Raw genomic sequence first — 16,447 nt, forward strand, 5'->3', positions numbered from 1 at the left:
GTTGGACTTTCCAAAGAAATGAAAATGAAGTCGAATAGCGAATCTACATATCAGGATCCTGACATTTCTGAGGAAGAATATACCGAGGCAGAAACACTCTCAGATTTTATTACTGAAGGAACAGTGTTTGCTGTTCTGTGCACAGGGGATGACGACAATGACTTTTATCTTTTACAAGCCACATCAAAGAGCAAAACTCTACGGAAAGCCAAAACAGACAAGTGGGGTGGATCGTTTGTTGCAGGGTCAACAGTCATCCACGGAAAATATTTTGCTAAAAAGGAAAACTCATCTTGGACTATAAGCTAATAAAACGCCCAGTAGCCATGGTTCCAAGTGCATCTGTACTGTTTATATGCCAAAATGTATCTATACAAAACGAAATTCTTCACCTAACCGAAGAGGAAAATGAAGATATCCTGGAATGCGTCGATTTGTGCGTGTTAACACACTAAATTGATATTAAATGGCATCTAAATATTTTTTAGAATTGATTTTAAACCTGTATTTTTAACAAATTTAAAGAAAGTTAATTAATACGGTAAAGAACAGTTTTGCCTGTTTTTGACATGAACGTTTTTCACGCAACATAATAAACATATTCACTCATTAAACTTCTAGTTTCTTTTCATTTCATTTTTTTTTTACTTTTAACAAAGAAATGGATTTAAGGGAACTGTAAATTCTAATGAAAACTTTTTTTTTTTACTTTGAGATCTTTTATATAAACGTGTAGATACTTCAATTTCAACAAGGGTACTAGTACCTAGCTACAACATTCACCAAGAAAAAATATATAAAGATGTTTAAAGAAAATGAAGTATTCGCTCATGTTTACGTACATGCAATTAATGTATTCAGGTTTTTTTTGGTCAATATTACTTTCATTTTATTTCAAATTGTGTCATTTACTGAAGATTTCCATTTATTCCAACTTACATAAAAGGGCAGATCACTTTAACTTCATAAAACATATGGAGTTAGAACTCTTCAGTATGCAGTTAAACCTTTATGAAAGTTTTTCTAAGTCGCTGATTGATATGAGTAATTTTTACGTCCCGTTTACGTGACGTTAAACGTCATTTATAACGTTACCAAATGTGACACCAACACCGTGCGTAACAAATAAAAAGCACCATCTTAACGTTTATTTTCTACGAAAGCCGTGTCTTTAATACTTTTATATATAATTCTGCAGCCGACTCCTTTGGCATATCAATATTCTATCTTCTCCATTTGTATTGTAAAATCTTTATTTCTATATTCTATAATTTTCCAATTGCATTCCACAATTTTTCATTTACATGTATATTATATCTTTTTATTTGTATCGTATAATTTTCCCATATGTATTTTATAACTTTCCATTTGTATTTTATAATTTCCCATTATAATTATTATTTCATTATTATTCTTCATTTGCATAATATCATTTTTTCATTTGTATTGCATAATTTTCCCTTTGTATTGTGTAATTTTCCTCTTTTTTTACGAATTGTATTTTTTTTTTTCAGAATGCAAATAAGAATTATGTACAATACAAATGAAAAACTATACAAAACACATGGAAAATTATACAATACAATTGGAAAAGATCGAATATTGCAACGTTTGACATGCCGCCATAGACTCCACAGATCCAGCCACCACTGCTTTTGTATTACTACATGTAAGATAGAGAGCATGAAGAGGCAACTCCTAAGAATGAAACTAAATCTTATTTTTAAAGAAGAATGCCGTCAATTACCTCAAGTGTGAACTTTCCAAATATACTGAGCTAGGCCTAAAGGATTGTTCTCGATAAACTGAAATATGGGGAAATTAATACTGGATATGATCATTTTCGGATAAAAATTGTTCATTCTCGGTTTTAAATTTATGTAGCGTAAATCACTTCCTAATTCATATTCTCTCTCCTCGGCTAAATGTTTTCAGGTAATCATTATGTATGGAATCATAAATGTGTGCATTCTTATTTTGGTTTAAGTCGTCACCTGAATTCATAGATGTTATAGGAAATTTGGAATTTAAATCAAAAAAGGAAATTTTCATCCTGCCATTTTTGTGTCCATGTCTGTTTATAAATCTTTTTTTTCAAGATCAACCGAACAAAAGGAAGAATTTGTGATAAAGCTTTAACATTTGACTAAATCTGTTGCTTAGCCATGTTGTACGGGTTGGGACCTATTGCCCAAATGGGATATGATAGTCTGTTTAGGGTATAATATCCCAATTGGGATATAAATTTACAGTGCAAAAAAATGAAAATTTTATTTTGGCTATAAATCAGGGCTCGACATTAACTTTTTTTCTTACTTGTCTATTCAGACAAGTGACCAAGACATTCACTTTTCCGAACTTCAACTTCACTTGTCCGAAAATTTTTCAATAAAGATCTAATACTGTCAAGTTGAAAACTAAAATAAGTCCATTACACATGACATGTGCTTGATTGATTCGTGATGTTATTGATATTTACAACAAACACATAAAACGAAATTTTATCGAGGCTTTCTGTCCTGACAACATAAATGTCCACAAGTGAACAAAACTTCGTTAAGTTCGTAAGTTCCATGCCTTTTCAGTAGTATGCAATTAGTGAACTTCGATCCCGAATCAATGTGAACACAATTAGTAGCGATCCCTATCGGGATCGAAGTCCGGTTTTTATGTACAGCTTCCGTCTTGAAACTACCGATTATCTTTCACAGTCGTTCTTATTATTATTTAGAGACTCCTTTACATAAAAATGCACTTGTCCAATCGGACAAGTGCCCAGCAATATTCACTTGTCCGTAATTTTTTTTCACTGGTACCGGGCAAGCAGACAAGCGTTAATGTCGAGCCCTGTAAATGTCATAAATTTGCATCAAAATACTTAATAGGAATAACTTTTGGCAAGCAAGTTTTTTTGCAACCCTACAGTTTGTTAGATTGATCCCTAAGAAGTTCAGGAACTTCCAAGGGATCAATCTCCTAAACAGTGGGCATACAGAAAAACTTGTTAACCAAAAGTTATTCCTTTATAAGTTTTTTGATGCAGATTTATGAAATTTATAGCCAAAATAAAAATTTTTATTTTTTGGCACTGTAAATTTATATCCCATTTGGGATATTATATCCCAAACGGGCTATTATATCCCATTTGGGCAATTGGCCCCAACCTGTTGTATTTTATTTAGTGCTCTTTTTTCAGATTGCTGGAAAAATAAGATGTTTACATTATCTTAAAACATAAGAATGGAGACTACTGGTTCTTCTCCTAATAAAACAGTTTCATCAAGTTTTGCAAGTAAGGTAAAAGCACTTTTGATGAGAGCATGGCGAGAGAGATGGACAGAACATCAATGGGGACTCCATCTCAAGGCTGTGGTCAACAGCAGTAATGGAGAAACTAAAGAGCTACCAGGTCAGTTTCAACTTACATGGTGTTAGATATAAGAGTTAGTACCACTTCCACACTGTTAAGTATTTGAACTTTCTGATATGAGAAATTTATCATATACTGTAAATATATTACATTTGGCTGTGTATTCTATTTCAGTTAGCACTTTTTGTGGAAAGCAGCTTTGACTAAATCATGTACATTGCTAAATTTCTTGAGTATATATACAGGTAACTCTTGATGGCTCGAACTTCGATCTCTCGAAGCTCTTGATCGCTCGAAGTGAGTCTCCGGTCCCGATTTTTTTCCCTATATAATTAAGCAAATTTACACTTGATTTCTCGAACTCTTGATCTCTCGAAACCCTTGATCCCTCGAAGTCAAAATGTAGTCCCGTTATGCATATTCTATTAGAATTTACCCTCGATACCTCGAAGTGGCTATATGTATACATGGTTATGTAATTATCACCTATACCTGGACATTTAAATGGCCCCAGGCAGAAGACGCGGGTCTCGAGGAACGGGATGTTTAGCCAGGTGACATTTATGCTGCAAGGTGTTGATTGATTTATAATTAATCATATTTTGCCTATATGCTATTAATTAAAATAATTATCATCGACTGACTTACGATAATTTAGACACACTGTGTCAGTGAAAAGTAGTACTGAATTGATTAAAAGATGAAACACTAATTTAATTTTTATTTCGAGTCTGTGTCAAAGTTAAACGAAATATGAAAAAGCAGAAACAGCCTCAATGTCAATATGACGACTGTTATTGGACAAATACTTACAGAACGGCGTTCAATGATAATGTTTGGAATAGTCAATGCTATGTACGCCGCTGTAAAATGTCGTTTTCATGTAACGAATGCGTAGTATGATGTCCGTATTACAAAGAATAAATAATTATACATGAAATGACGATACACATTTTTTGCTTTACTCAGTGTAATGAAATATTCATCTTAATTACGAAAAAATATCGTTGTTTTATAAAAACCACGTGTAAAAGGTTAGCACTGCATGAAAATCATTACATCCAGTAAGACTAATTTTCAAACATGTCAACAAACCCAGAAAATTCCGTACTCTTGAAAACTCGAACTCTTGATCTCTCGAAGTTTTTTCTCAGTCCCGTGGACTTCAAGGTATCGAGAGTTACCTGTATTTATTTAAAGCACATTCAGAAAGTGCTTAATGAAATCTACACTTAGTTATTGAAAAATCAATTTCCAACAAATATAGTACATTTAAAGTAAAATACATTTACAGTACATTGAGTGGAAAATAACTATGTGAATGAACCAGTACGTAAGTTTGAACTACATATACCAGTTTATTGTATTTCTGTTTCAGAAATCCTTTTACAGCAGGCATTAGTTGGACCCAATCCCAATGTTCTCATCATAGGTTATCTAAAACACACTGTATTGTCACAGGTAAATCAACACAGAGGTTTAATTAATATTATAACCTTGATTTTTTTAAAATCTCTAGTGTAATTGTATTCTACAATTTAAAGCTTTATTATGCATGTCAGATGATACCACCTTGTTCTGTTCTGAGTTTGGTACAAAAGTATGATGATATCAGTAAACCATACTGCACCATTGGGCTGATTGAGGTTACAGAAGTCATAGCTTGTAACATCAGGTATAATATACATGTACTGTTATCGTAACATCAGGATAATACACTGTTATTTTAACCAAATAGAGAGTAAATCAGTTCATATCTTAATGTTGTAAGGTTGATGTTTGCATTTTATACTAGTATGCAGTTAAGTTATTCAAAAATATGTAGCTTACACAATTTGGTATATATTGGTTTATTATTTTTTTATTTAGCTCACCAGAGCTGAAAACTCAAGTGAGCTTTTCTGATCACCCATTGTCTGTTGTCCATCCGTCTAGCTGTCCGTCCGTCTGTAAACTTTTCACATTTTCAACTTCTCAAGAACCACTGGACCAATTTTAACCAAACAAAGCATTCATGAGTAAAGAATAATTTAAATTGTTAAAATGTAGGGCCAAGCCCCCTTGTAAGGGGAGATAATCAAGAAAAGACAAAAATAGGGTGGGGTCATTCAAAAATCTTCTTCTCAAGAACCACTGGGCCAGAAAAGGTGAAACTTGTGCGGAAGCATCCTAGGGTAGTGCAGATTCTAAATTGTTCAATCCATGACCCGAGGATTAGGGCGGGGCCACAATAGGGAATCAAAGTTTTGCATTGAAATATATGAGAAAACTGGGCCAAAATAGCTGAGACTTATGTGAAAGCATCCTATGGTAGCGTAGATTCTAAATTATTCAAATCATGACCCCCAGGGGTAGGACGGGGCAACAATAGGGAATTCAAATTTTACACTGAAATATATAGGAAAAATCTTTTAAAATCTTCTTCTCAAGAACCACTGGCGAGAAAAGCTGAAAGTTATCAGGGATCGAAATTAACTTTTTTGACCACTAGCAAATTTAAGCTAGTGGAATTTTTTTTACTAGCAATATTGAATTTTCACTAGCATTTTTCTTCTCAACGTAATGTCTTAACATAGAAATTATTTGAATAATTTCATAGAAAACTAATATACACCTTGAGAGCATTTAGGTCGTTTTATACAAGACGTTTTGCACAAAACAAAATTAGGGTAAGCTTCAAATCTGAATGGATACAGGGGTGTGCAATTAAAAAATTCAAGCACTAGTCCACAGACTATTGGCAGCGATAAAATCACTAGTCTCAAGTAAAAAGTCACTGGTTCTTATGTAGGAAAAAAAAGTAACAACTACACCGAAAGAAAAATAGTTTATCGTTGATAAAGTCAGGGTCATTCTTCTTATAATTAAAGTTTAATTCTCAGTAGAAAAATTGAATTGTGTATAAATTAATAATTACGATTGAAAATAATAAAAATGAATTTACATAAATTACCTTCCTTTTTTCTGGTCATTGCACTAACTCATTTAAATTGAAGCAAAAATCTTTTTTTTTCATCTTGAATCATTAAATACACTGGAAATATATTTTTTGTAAAACAAATAACACTTTTCCTCTAATTGATTGAGTGATCATAAATAAGTTAAAGGGATATGTGCATGTATTTACCATAAACAGGGAATGGAGGAAATTTGGATTAGGAAAAAACGATCGTTTTCTTGGAAGTAGGTAAGTCAGGTAGTACTGCAAAATGGACAAGATTATGGAGATTTACTAACTATTTATAGAAGCATACTGCCTGGAATTTTTTCATTGTTTGGAAATTTAATAGCAAAGAAAGAATGAATGAAAATACCTTTAGTGCTTTTCATGTGTTTTACATGCCATTGGGTAATTTTAATTTTTACTAGCCCGAGGGGCTGCTCCGACCCCCCAAAAATGGTAGCCCCGGGCATGGAGCGATGCCAATTGCACATCCCTGGGATAAACAAAAAAAACTGAAAAAGACGTTTTTAATACTCGCAAAAGTTGGTGACCACAAATCACTTTTAACCCACAATTTCTGTTTTTAACTCACATTTAGCGAGTATTTCCCTTTAATTTTGACCCCTGGTTATGTGGGAACATTCTTGGGTAGTTTAGATTCTAAATTGTTCAAATCATGACCCCAGGGGTTAGGGCAGGGCCACAATAGGGAATCCAAGTTTTACATTGAAATATATATAGGAAAAATCTTTTAAAAAATCTTATTAAGAACCACGAGGCCAGAAAAGCTGAAACTTATGTGGAGGCATCCTGGGGTGGTGGATATTCTAAATTGTTCAAATCATGACCCCAGGGGGAAGGGCGGGGCCACAATAGGTATTATTAGGGGGAAAATCTGGTGAAAAACAGCATAGCCAAATATACTCAGGTGAGCGTTGTGGCCCATGGACCTCTTGTTTGTGTATACTAGAAATTGGTTAGACTTTTCAATATTATTCTTAGCCCCTGGTATTCATTGATTTCAGCTTCACCAGTGGATTAGAATCTAGTGTGGTTCTGTGTAAATGTCTACAGAAGACCCTCCACTGGCTGATGATGTGTGTACTTCAGTCCCTGAAAACGATGAAAGACATGCAGCAACAACAGGAGTACATCAGCATTATTGACAGTGCAAGTGTGGCGGCCCACAAGATTGCAGAGAACCCCACTGTCCAGGCTTTACTGTATGTGGCCATGTCTGAGGATCAAGGTAGAAGTTTTTGTGGTTTGTATGTATACAGTCAACCCTTGTTATCTCATATTTGATGGGGCTAGGAAAAACATCAGGATATCAGAGAATTTGAGATATTAAGTTTAAAATAAATAAACATAAAGAAAAATTGGTTTGAATTTCCTACTCCCTATGACAAATTGATTTTCAAGATACCAAAGTTTAACTGTATACAGATTAACATTGATATCTTGAAATAAATATATATATCCAACATCATGGATACCTCAAAGTGAGTTGGAAATCACACATATTTATGTATTTTAACTTCAATTTCTTGAAGCCTTGGATATTTTGACATTTTTCTGGATACATCAATTTGAGATAATGAGGTTTGACTGTACTTATTTCTTAATTCAAAATTTTATTCAATTGGTTGAAATTAGTTCAAGCATAATGGATTCTTACAAGATAAGAAAAAAAGAATGAGGAAAATTTTCAACAGTGTCATGTATATTGTCCATGTTTATAAAAATCATAAGGTGCACCTCTCAACTAATTATCCTGGGACATAAATTAAATGTATTGTGGTATTTGTGCACGGCATTGTCAAGATTAGCTGTGATATTGACTGATTTTTTTTCTTTACAGATAACTATAGAGAGTATGAGCAGACAGTTATTAATGTGCGGGGTACATTGAGTCAATCCTTATCAGATATGTTGCCGTCACAGACAAAACAGAAAGTAGGGATAGCTCTGCAGACACTCTCAAAGTATGACCATTTGTTGAAGTTCACTACTGTAGAAATGATCAGTGTAGAAATAAATTTAAAAAGATTAAAAGTTAAATATTATCTTAATTTAATATGTAATTATGAATTCCAGAAATAAATAATTTTTTTGTTCAAACTTTTGATGTCCAATTAACAGAATTGTAAAAATGTTGTAAAACAGTAAAACAATGACATCCTAGCATTCAAATATGCTTTATTTATAGATGTATATAAATTAAAGATTAAAGAGGTAAAATTATAATTTCACAATATATCTGTTAGAAAAATTTTGGAAATTCAACTAAAAACATGTAAAAATTTCATGATATTATCGTAATAGTTTTGGAAAAAATCATGATATATCATAATACAAAATATTTATTGATACCCATCCCTATCCTTTATGTTGTAGGGTACAGGACATGACCCTTCCTAGTCAGGCTCTGTGTGAAGTTTCACATCTTGGTATCTGCCCCACCATTAACACTCTAGTAACCCTGGAGGCCATATTGAATCCCACCAGTGATGTTCAACCCTTCATTGATCAACTATGTGTGTCCGAGAGAGTTCTGGTAATAAAATCATTTATACAGTTATATTCTTTGTTAATTGAATTCATAAACCTCTGAGTACAATGGTAAAGAATTTATTAATATTTGTTATACCATTCTTAATATTGCTGATTTCACAGAGTTTGATCCGACTGTCTGGATAAAAAATCTGTGGTTTTCTAGAGCCATGTCAACATTCACTGACACTGATGACATTTTAATAACACAGTTTGATTTTTTATATGTCCAGTTTTTTTTTTTTCATCCTTTGATGTCCTTATAGATCTTTGAAATCAATTCATAATGATCAGTAGTAGTAGTATTTTATTACATTTTCAACAGTGAAATACTGTAATTTATCCATTGAATAAAAGTGATATTTTTCACAGTGAAATATATTAAAAATGATATTTTTTACTTTGAAAATATCAAAAGTGCAGCAAAACTCGAGATTTTTATTCCCTTGTAAAGAAAAAAACTTTCTTATATAAGATAGCGAGAGTAAATGAACCAACCTGACACAGCGAAAGTTTCTCCAAATTGTTTTTAATATCCATGTTTATAATTTTTGATTTCACAATTGCCTACATATGCCACTCACAACCTTTGACACTGCATTATGAAAAGACAGAGCCAAAAAGAAAACGAAAGAAAATGTAATAAACAGAAGATTCAATGTTTTGTAATTTGATTTGCATTCTTCTTGCTCATGAAAATATAAAATAAAAAAATCCTATCCCACTTGTGAAATAGATTTTATATCCAACCATAAAACTTAGTTTATGTCCTCATGAATTTTTAAAAATTAAATTCATTTCTTAAATGACTGCCTCACAATATGACATACAAACTGATAGTGTTGCACAGTGAAGGAAAAAAAAATAAATTCATTTAAATACACATACATAATTTCCATGTTTTTTATGTATTCAAAAGCTTTAATTTAACCTATTAATTTTTTTCCAAAAGAATAGAACTTATCTAATAAACCCATCATTACTACAATAACCAGAAGAGTCAGATCATGTAAACTACAGTGGTTTATTTAATCAAAAAGATTTTATCCACATGGTCTGACTCTTCAGGTCAAAGTTACAGTAGAAATAATGCATGTTCAAATGTTTTTGTATATTTCCAATGTTTCTTAATTGTATTATGTATTATAAGTTATGAATTATAATATTTTTGTGATAATCTTCAAAGATAATCTTTTGTTTGGTTTCATTTCCTTTATTTTCCTATTATACATGTAGCATCTACCAAGGCCATTCTTGTATTGTGAAATCATCAGGGCATGTTTTATGGGATTAAATAATTGTGTAGACACTCCTGAAGAAATTAAGTGGGCAGCTTTTACATATCTTAAGGTAAATAGGCATATTTTAAAGCTTATAATGGAATACTTATGTGGAAAGTCATTCACTGAGGCATGTTATAAGTACAAAGATTTCTAGGTACATTCACTGAAAAATGTCTGGTAAAATTTTTAGCTGTTTGTGCATACAATAAGTCTTTAAAGTTCAAATATAGAACAGTGGATTTATTTGATGTGTAATTTATATTAATTGATTTGTATGACACATGCACATGTATCAGTAACCACATGTACATGTATTTGACAATATATGATTACGTAGCTGCCCCAGATTCTGCGGTTTATGAAGCAGCAGTCCCCTAGTCAGGACATTGGGGAGGATCTGTTCCAGGGATTGAGTGAACTCATGAACTCTGTACCTCTCCTTGACCTTGTGGACATCAAACTTAAGTAAGTGACCTTGACCCTGTAAGAATCAAAGTTAATGATTATATCCTTGATTGATATCAGAAGGTTAAAACAAAAGTCATGACTGAAGCACAGGTACATGTTCATCATTTCAAGTCCATATAGTCTTTCTTGCACTAATCTTTAGCATTTACTAAATTGTAGGTGTGAATGTCTGAAATATTTAGTTGGGGAATTCAGCAAAAATGATTTACTGGATAAAAATCAGACACAGTTGCTTCTGAACAGAAGGTAAGATCTTTGAAAGCAAGCTAAAAAGTATTACATGTATTTGAAAGTAAACTGAGGACATGGTTTTTATCTTAAACTTTGCATGTAACTGACATTACAGCTAAAACTTCTATAGTGTAAATTTACACTATCATTTTACAAGTATAAAGTATTCAAGAGCATTTGTAACTACATTTATATGTACAGTTTTTGTACTGTGTAAATTTTATAACCTCTGTTCATGTACTGATTTTGTAAAATTTATTTTTTGTCATGAAATAAATTTTTAGGAATACTAACTCTGGAAACAAGATTGAGACCAGTGGACAGTCATCTCCGATCCTAATCCTGCGGAATGAACAACAGCTTCCGAGAATCATAAAGGTTTTTGTAGAAATCGTGCTACTTGTTAGACTTTTAGAGGTCTACTGCTGTCAGCCATAATGAAGTGTGATGTAACTTGAGCTTGACTTTGTACTCTTTTCAAACTTGTCTTTAATGTTTTCATTATAATATGGTGCTAAGTGTGATGTTTGTGGGGCTGGTACATTCAAAGAATCCCAACAGTGACCAGTTTTACATCTAGATGTAAAGTACAAAGTTTAAATTTCATTTTATAATTACAGTATTTACGTTTATCTGTTAGCTTAATAATAACCACAAAATGAAGGACAGTTTTATATAGGAGAAATATGAAAGTTTATTCATGTGTGATAGACTGAGATTTATACCAATATCTATACATGTTCTATTTTACAAGCACAAGTGAGACCTAGTTTGCCACTGTATTCTTGATCAACTGAATGCTTATAGCTATTGACTGTGGCTTCTGCACAATTTGTTTCTCCTAACTTTGTTGACATGTAGGCAGCTTTGATTATACTTGTATATGATTCAGCGTGACCATTCATATCAGTCTCCATTACTTGCAGTTTAAAGTCAATAGTTGTTGCTACTAAAACAGACAATCCAACCAATATTATAATTTTCCATAGATTTCGGCTTCAGTATCTACTGTAGATTCTTTATTTTACGTGAGTACTTAATATCACAAAATGGCCCAAGGGCGTCAAATCGCGAGAAAAATAATTCGCGAATGGGCGATTTATCTAGAAATTTTACATACATTAAAGCACCATAAAAATAAAAGCGTTTTTTTCTATTTCATGAGTGATGCTTCTTGCGTAATTATGCGATAATTTATTCCTCGTGTATATTTAGGAATCTACAGTATTCAATTTCTAGGTATTTACTTTGGATGGAGGGGAGGGGGATAAAATTATATGTAGTTTTAACGTTTGCTCTGCAGTGTAGACATGGAATGGATGGTCAGTGGTTGGCTTGCTGTGATTGTTTTGGTTTTTTTGCAGGGCCTGAGTAATTTCTCACACCTTGATTCAGGAAAGGAAACTGCTGTACGTTCATATATTTTAGCTTTTCAGCTCTCCAAGCCTTAGGCAAGAGAGTTCTTCTGATCAACATTTGTTCTCTGTCATTCTTATTGTTTTTTTAATTTAAAAAGTTGTTGACTAATTTTGTAAATGGAAAAAAAATGAAGAAAAATTAATAACATGGAAACCACATTTTAAACATTGTGAATTCTTTGATGTAATTTTATTCACTCATATTATATAATGGGGCATGCTCAATATAAAAATTAAGGCATGTTTTATTGGTGAGCTGTTCGTAGGTTGTCTGTCATTCACAGGTTCAAAATAAGAGCACTTCTTTTTTTTTATACTACATGTAGAGGTCTACCATAGCATTTATTTAGTATGATACAGTGAAGGCTGGGTTACTTTTACTTGTAGGTACATGTATTAATTTAAATTTTAGAATACCTTCAGTTTTTTTCTCTAACCTTCCGAATATTGATTTAAATCATTCATTTGATTATCTTTGCCAGTTGTGGTAAATTACTGTATGTACAAATGTAGTAGGTGTACAAACCAAAATCATGTTTGGAAACATGAACTTCCTTTAAACTAACAGCTGCTCATTTTGTTACTGGAATTTATCCTGCTTCTAGAGTTGTTTTGTCAAGTATTCATGTATGTAGATGTTGATCTTAACTAACATCTCTACTGTGTGGTAATCTCTAACGATCTCTAGTTTGACACTAACAATCTCACCTTATCTGCTTTGCATGCCGAAAACTCCTCTTCAACACACTGTCAACTGAGAACTCAGGACAAAAAGTGATTTAATTTTGTTTTTGTATCAGACCCTGGATAATTCTGACTCTTCAAAGACCCCAGGGGACATGATGAGTTTTCTGTGCCTGTTAATGTCAGGGAGGAACTTGGATTTTATTTTAGCGGGGGCTGCCTCCACAGGGAAACTGCAAAGCCTGGCAAACAAACTGGTCAAGTGAGTAATATACAGTACAGTATGTCTATATAGAATAATAGCAACAAGTGAGTACAATACAGTATGGCTATATAAAGTACATTAACAACAAGTGAGTACCATACAGTATGGCTATATATAGTACAATAACAACAAGTGAGTACCATACGGTATGGCTATATATTGTACAATAACAACAAGTGAGTACCATATGGTATGGCTATATATAGTACAATAACAACAAGTGAGTACCATACGGTATGGCTATATATAGTACAATAACAACAAGTGAGTATCATATGGTATGGCTATATACAGTACAATAACAACAAGTGAGTACCATACAGTATGGTTATATACAGTACATAACAACAAGTGAGTACCATACGGTATGGCTATATACAGTACAATAACAACAAGTGAGTACCATACGGTATGGCTATATACAGTACAATAACAACAAGTGAGTACCATACGGTATGGCTATATACAGTACAATAACAACAAGTGAGTACCATACAGTATGGCTATATATAGTACAATAACAACAAGTGAGTACCATACAGTATGGCTAAATATAGTACAATAACAACAAGTGAGTACCATACAGTATGGCTATATATAGTACAATAACAACAAGTGAGTACCATATGATATGGCTATATATAGTACAATAACAACAAGTGAGTACCATACGGTATGGCTATATACAGTACAATAACAACAAGTGAGTACCATACAGTATGGCTATATACAGTACAATAACAACAAGTGAGTACCATACGGTATGGCTATATATAGTACAATAACAACAAGTGAGTACCATACGGTATACAGTACAATAACAGCAAGAGAGTACCATACGGTATGGCTATATACAGTACAACAACAACAAGTGAGTACCATACGGTATGGCTATATACAGTACAATAACAACAAGTGAGTACCATACGGTATGGCTATATATAGTACAATAACAACAAGTGAGTACCATACGGTATGGCTATATACAGTACAATAACAACAAGTGAGTACCATACGGTATGGCTATATATAGTACAATAACAACAAGTGAGTACCATACGGTATGGCTATATACAGTACAATAACAACAAGTGAGTACCATACGGTATACAGTACAATAACAGCAAGAGAGTACCATACGGTATGGCTATATACAGTACAACAACAACAAGTGAGTACCATACGGTATGGCTATATACAGTACAATAACAACAAGTGAGTACCATACGGTATGGCTATATACAGTACAACAACAACAAGTGAGTACCATACGGTATGGCTATATACAGTACAATAACAACAAGTGAGTACCATACGGTATACAGTACAATAACAACAAGTGAGTACCATACAGTATGGCTATATACAGTACAATAACAACAAGTGAGTACCATACGGTATGGCTATATATAGTACAATAACAACAAGTGAGTACCATATGGTATGGCTATATATAGTACAATAACAACAAGTGAGTACCATACGGTATGGCTATATATAGTACAATAACAACAAGTGAGTACCATACAGTATGGCTATATACAGTACAATAACAACAAGTGAGTACCATACGGTATGGCTATATATAGTACAATACCAACAAGTGAATACCATACGGTATGGCTATATATAGTACAATAACAACAAGTGAGTACCATACGGTATGGCTATATATAGTACAATAACAGCAAGTGAGTACCATACAGTATGGCTATATACAGTACAATAACAACAAGTGAGTACCATACGGTATGGCTATATATAGTACAATAACAACAAGTGAGTACCATACAGTATGGCTATATATAGTACAATAACAACAGGTGAGTACCATTCAGTATGGCTATATATAGTACAATAGCAACAAGTGAGGAACATTTAGTATGGCTTTATATAGTACAATACCAACAAGTGAGTAACGTAAAATATGTTTTTGTAAAACAATAGCAACAAGTACAATAATAAATTACAAATGGATTTAAGAAATAAAAAATTTTATCTTAAGATCTACAATGTGTAATGTGCCCTTTAGATGAAACATTGTAAAAATTCAATATACTGGAGGGTTATAAATCTTATGTGTTACAGGATAAATGAGTTTGCCAAGCAGATGCAAGGGGAGACTGGGAAAATGGCACAGACTCGAGTCATGCTCTTTGACATTTCATTCTTGATGCTTTGTCATGCCTCACAGTTGTATGGACTGGAGGTAACATGTCCTTCAAATATTAGTATTTATCTTTATAAATTCTTTGATTGTTGCAAATTTTATGTAAATGCAGGTAAAGCTTTGAAGCCATTACACAAAACTGACTGCATTTTCAATTAATGATAATGTATGGCAGATATTTTTCTCAAGAACTGAATCAATTTGGGCATTATTTAATTACACTGAGTAAAAGCACACAAAGAGTATACCATTGACCATTTTATGTTATGATTTTAGAATAATTCCCTTGATTACCTTCCTTTTTTAGATCACAGCCCCATCACCAGAGTACACTGACTCTTTTTTCCTCCACTGGGCCACCAGGTGTCTCCCCGAAGATGGGAAATACAAGTGTATAGATAACTTTACACCAACAGATCAGAGTAAATTAGACATCCTTATTCAGCATCTTGTGTCTGGTGTTGACATCAGCAAACTCAAGTAAGAAGCCAGTGTCTGCTGCAGTTAAAATTTAGTGTTAGTGTGTAAAAATTTGTTTTTATACCCCCGCTCCAAAGGAGAGGGAGGTATACTGTTTTACCTTGTGTGTCTGTGTCTGCGTGTCTTTCCATGTCAAATTTTCATTGCAGTTTTCTAAGCAACTGTAAATTGCAGATGCTTGAAATTTTGGCACACTCTTTGTTTAGGCATGCCATATAGTGGGATTCATTTTTGTACAAATCCAATGAATACATCTGTACCAAATTTCCATCACAGTTTTCTCAACAACTACTCATCGCAGATGCTTGAAATTTTAGCACACAGTTTAGGCATGCCATATGGTGGGATTCATGAGAGCATATATTCACATTAGTGCAGGGTATTACTAGTGAGCTTTGGCTCACAATCTTCATTTTTTTTTCGAATAAATTTGCATGCTCCACATGTTCCATGGCTTTCAAAAATCAATATAGAATAGAACTTTAAAGATATTGTATACAGAGAAATTTTTGCCCCTTTCTTCTTTGTCATAAATGGGTGAATTTAAGACAGGGCAAATTCAAAGCAGATACCATATAGCA

At 33.0% G+C, this 16,447-nt stretch overlaps 1 protein-coding gene across 2 annotated transcripts in view; it reads left to right on the plus strand.

Annotated features, from left to right (window-relative positions):
* Window positions 1–3,203: 3,203 nt before the first annotated feature.
* LOC133206321 (mediator of RNA polymerase II transcription subunit 24-like) overlaps window positions 3,204–16,447 on the plus strand; it is a 23,416-nt gene continuing 10,172 nt past the window's right edge. The window contains exons 1-14 of one of the 2 annotated variants that reach the window (XM_061342274.1): window positions 3,204–3,409; window positions 4,749–4,831; window positions 4,933–5,045; window positions 7,340–7,563; window positions 8,176–8,299; window positions 8,712–8,871; window positions 10,104–10,217; window positions 10,488–10,615; window positions 10,778–10,864; window positions 11,134–11,227; window positions 12,214–12,258; window positions 13,068–13,213; window positions 15,305–15,425; window positions 15,694–15,866. In XM_061342274.1, coding sequence (XP_061198258.1) covers window positions 3,241–3,409; window positions 4,749–4,831; window positions 4,933–5,045; window positions 7,340–7,563; window positions 8,176–8,299; window positions 8,712–8,871; window positions 10,104–10,217; window positions 10,488–10,615; window positions 10,778–10,864; window positions 11,134–11,227; window positions 12,214–12,258; window positions 13,068–13,213; window positions 15,305–15,425; window positions 15,694–15,866 — 1,781 coding nt within the window. In that variant the 5' untranslated portion in view covers window positions 3,204–3,240. The remainder of the gene's footprint in view (window positions 3,410–4,748; window positions 4,832–4,932; window positions 5,046–7,339; window positions 7,564–8,175; window positions 8,300–8,711; window positions 8,872–10,103; window positions 10,218–10,487; window positions 10,616–10,777; window positions 10,865–11,133; window positions 11,228–12,213; window positions 12,259–13,067; window positions 13,214–15,304; window positions 15,426–15,693; window positions 15,867–16,447) is intronic. The other variant, XM_061342275.1, reaches the window with a different exon arrangement.

The sequence above is a fragment of the Saccostrea echinata genome, unplaced genomic scaffold, assembly GCF_033153115.1.
Source record: "Saccostrea echinata isolate AGI-Se365-2 ecotype Australia unplaced genomic scaffold, CSIRO_AGI_Sech_v1 ptg000054l, whole genome shotgun sequence".
Lineage (NCBI taxonomy): Eukaryota > Metazoa > Mollusca > Bivalvia > Ostreida > Ostreidae > Saccostrea > Saccostrea echinata.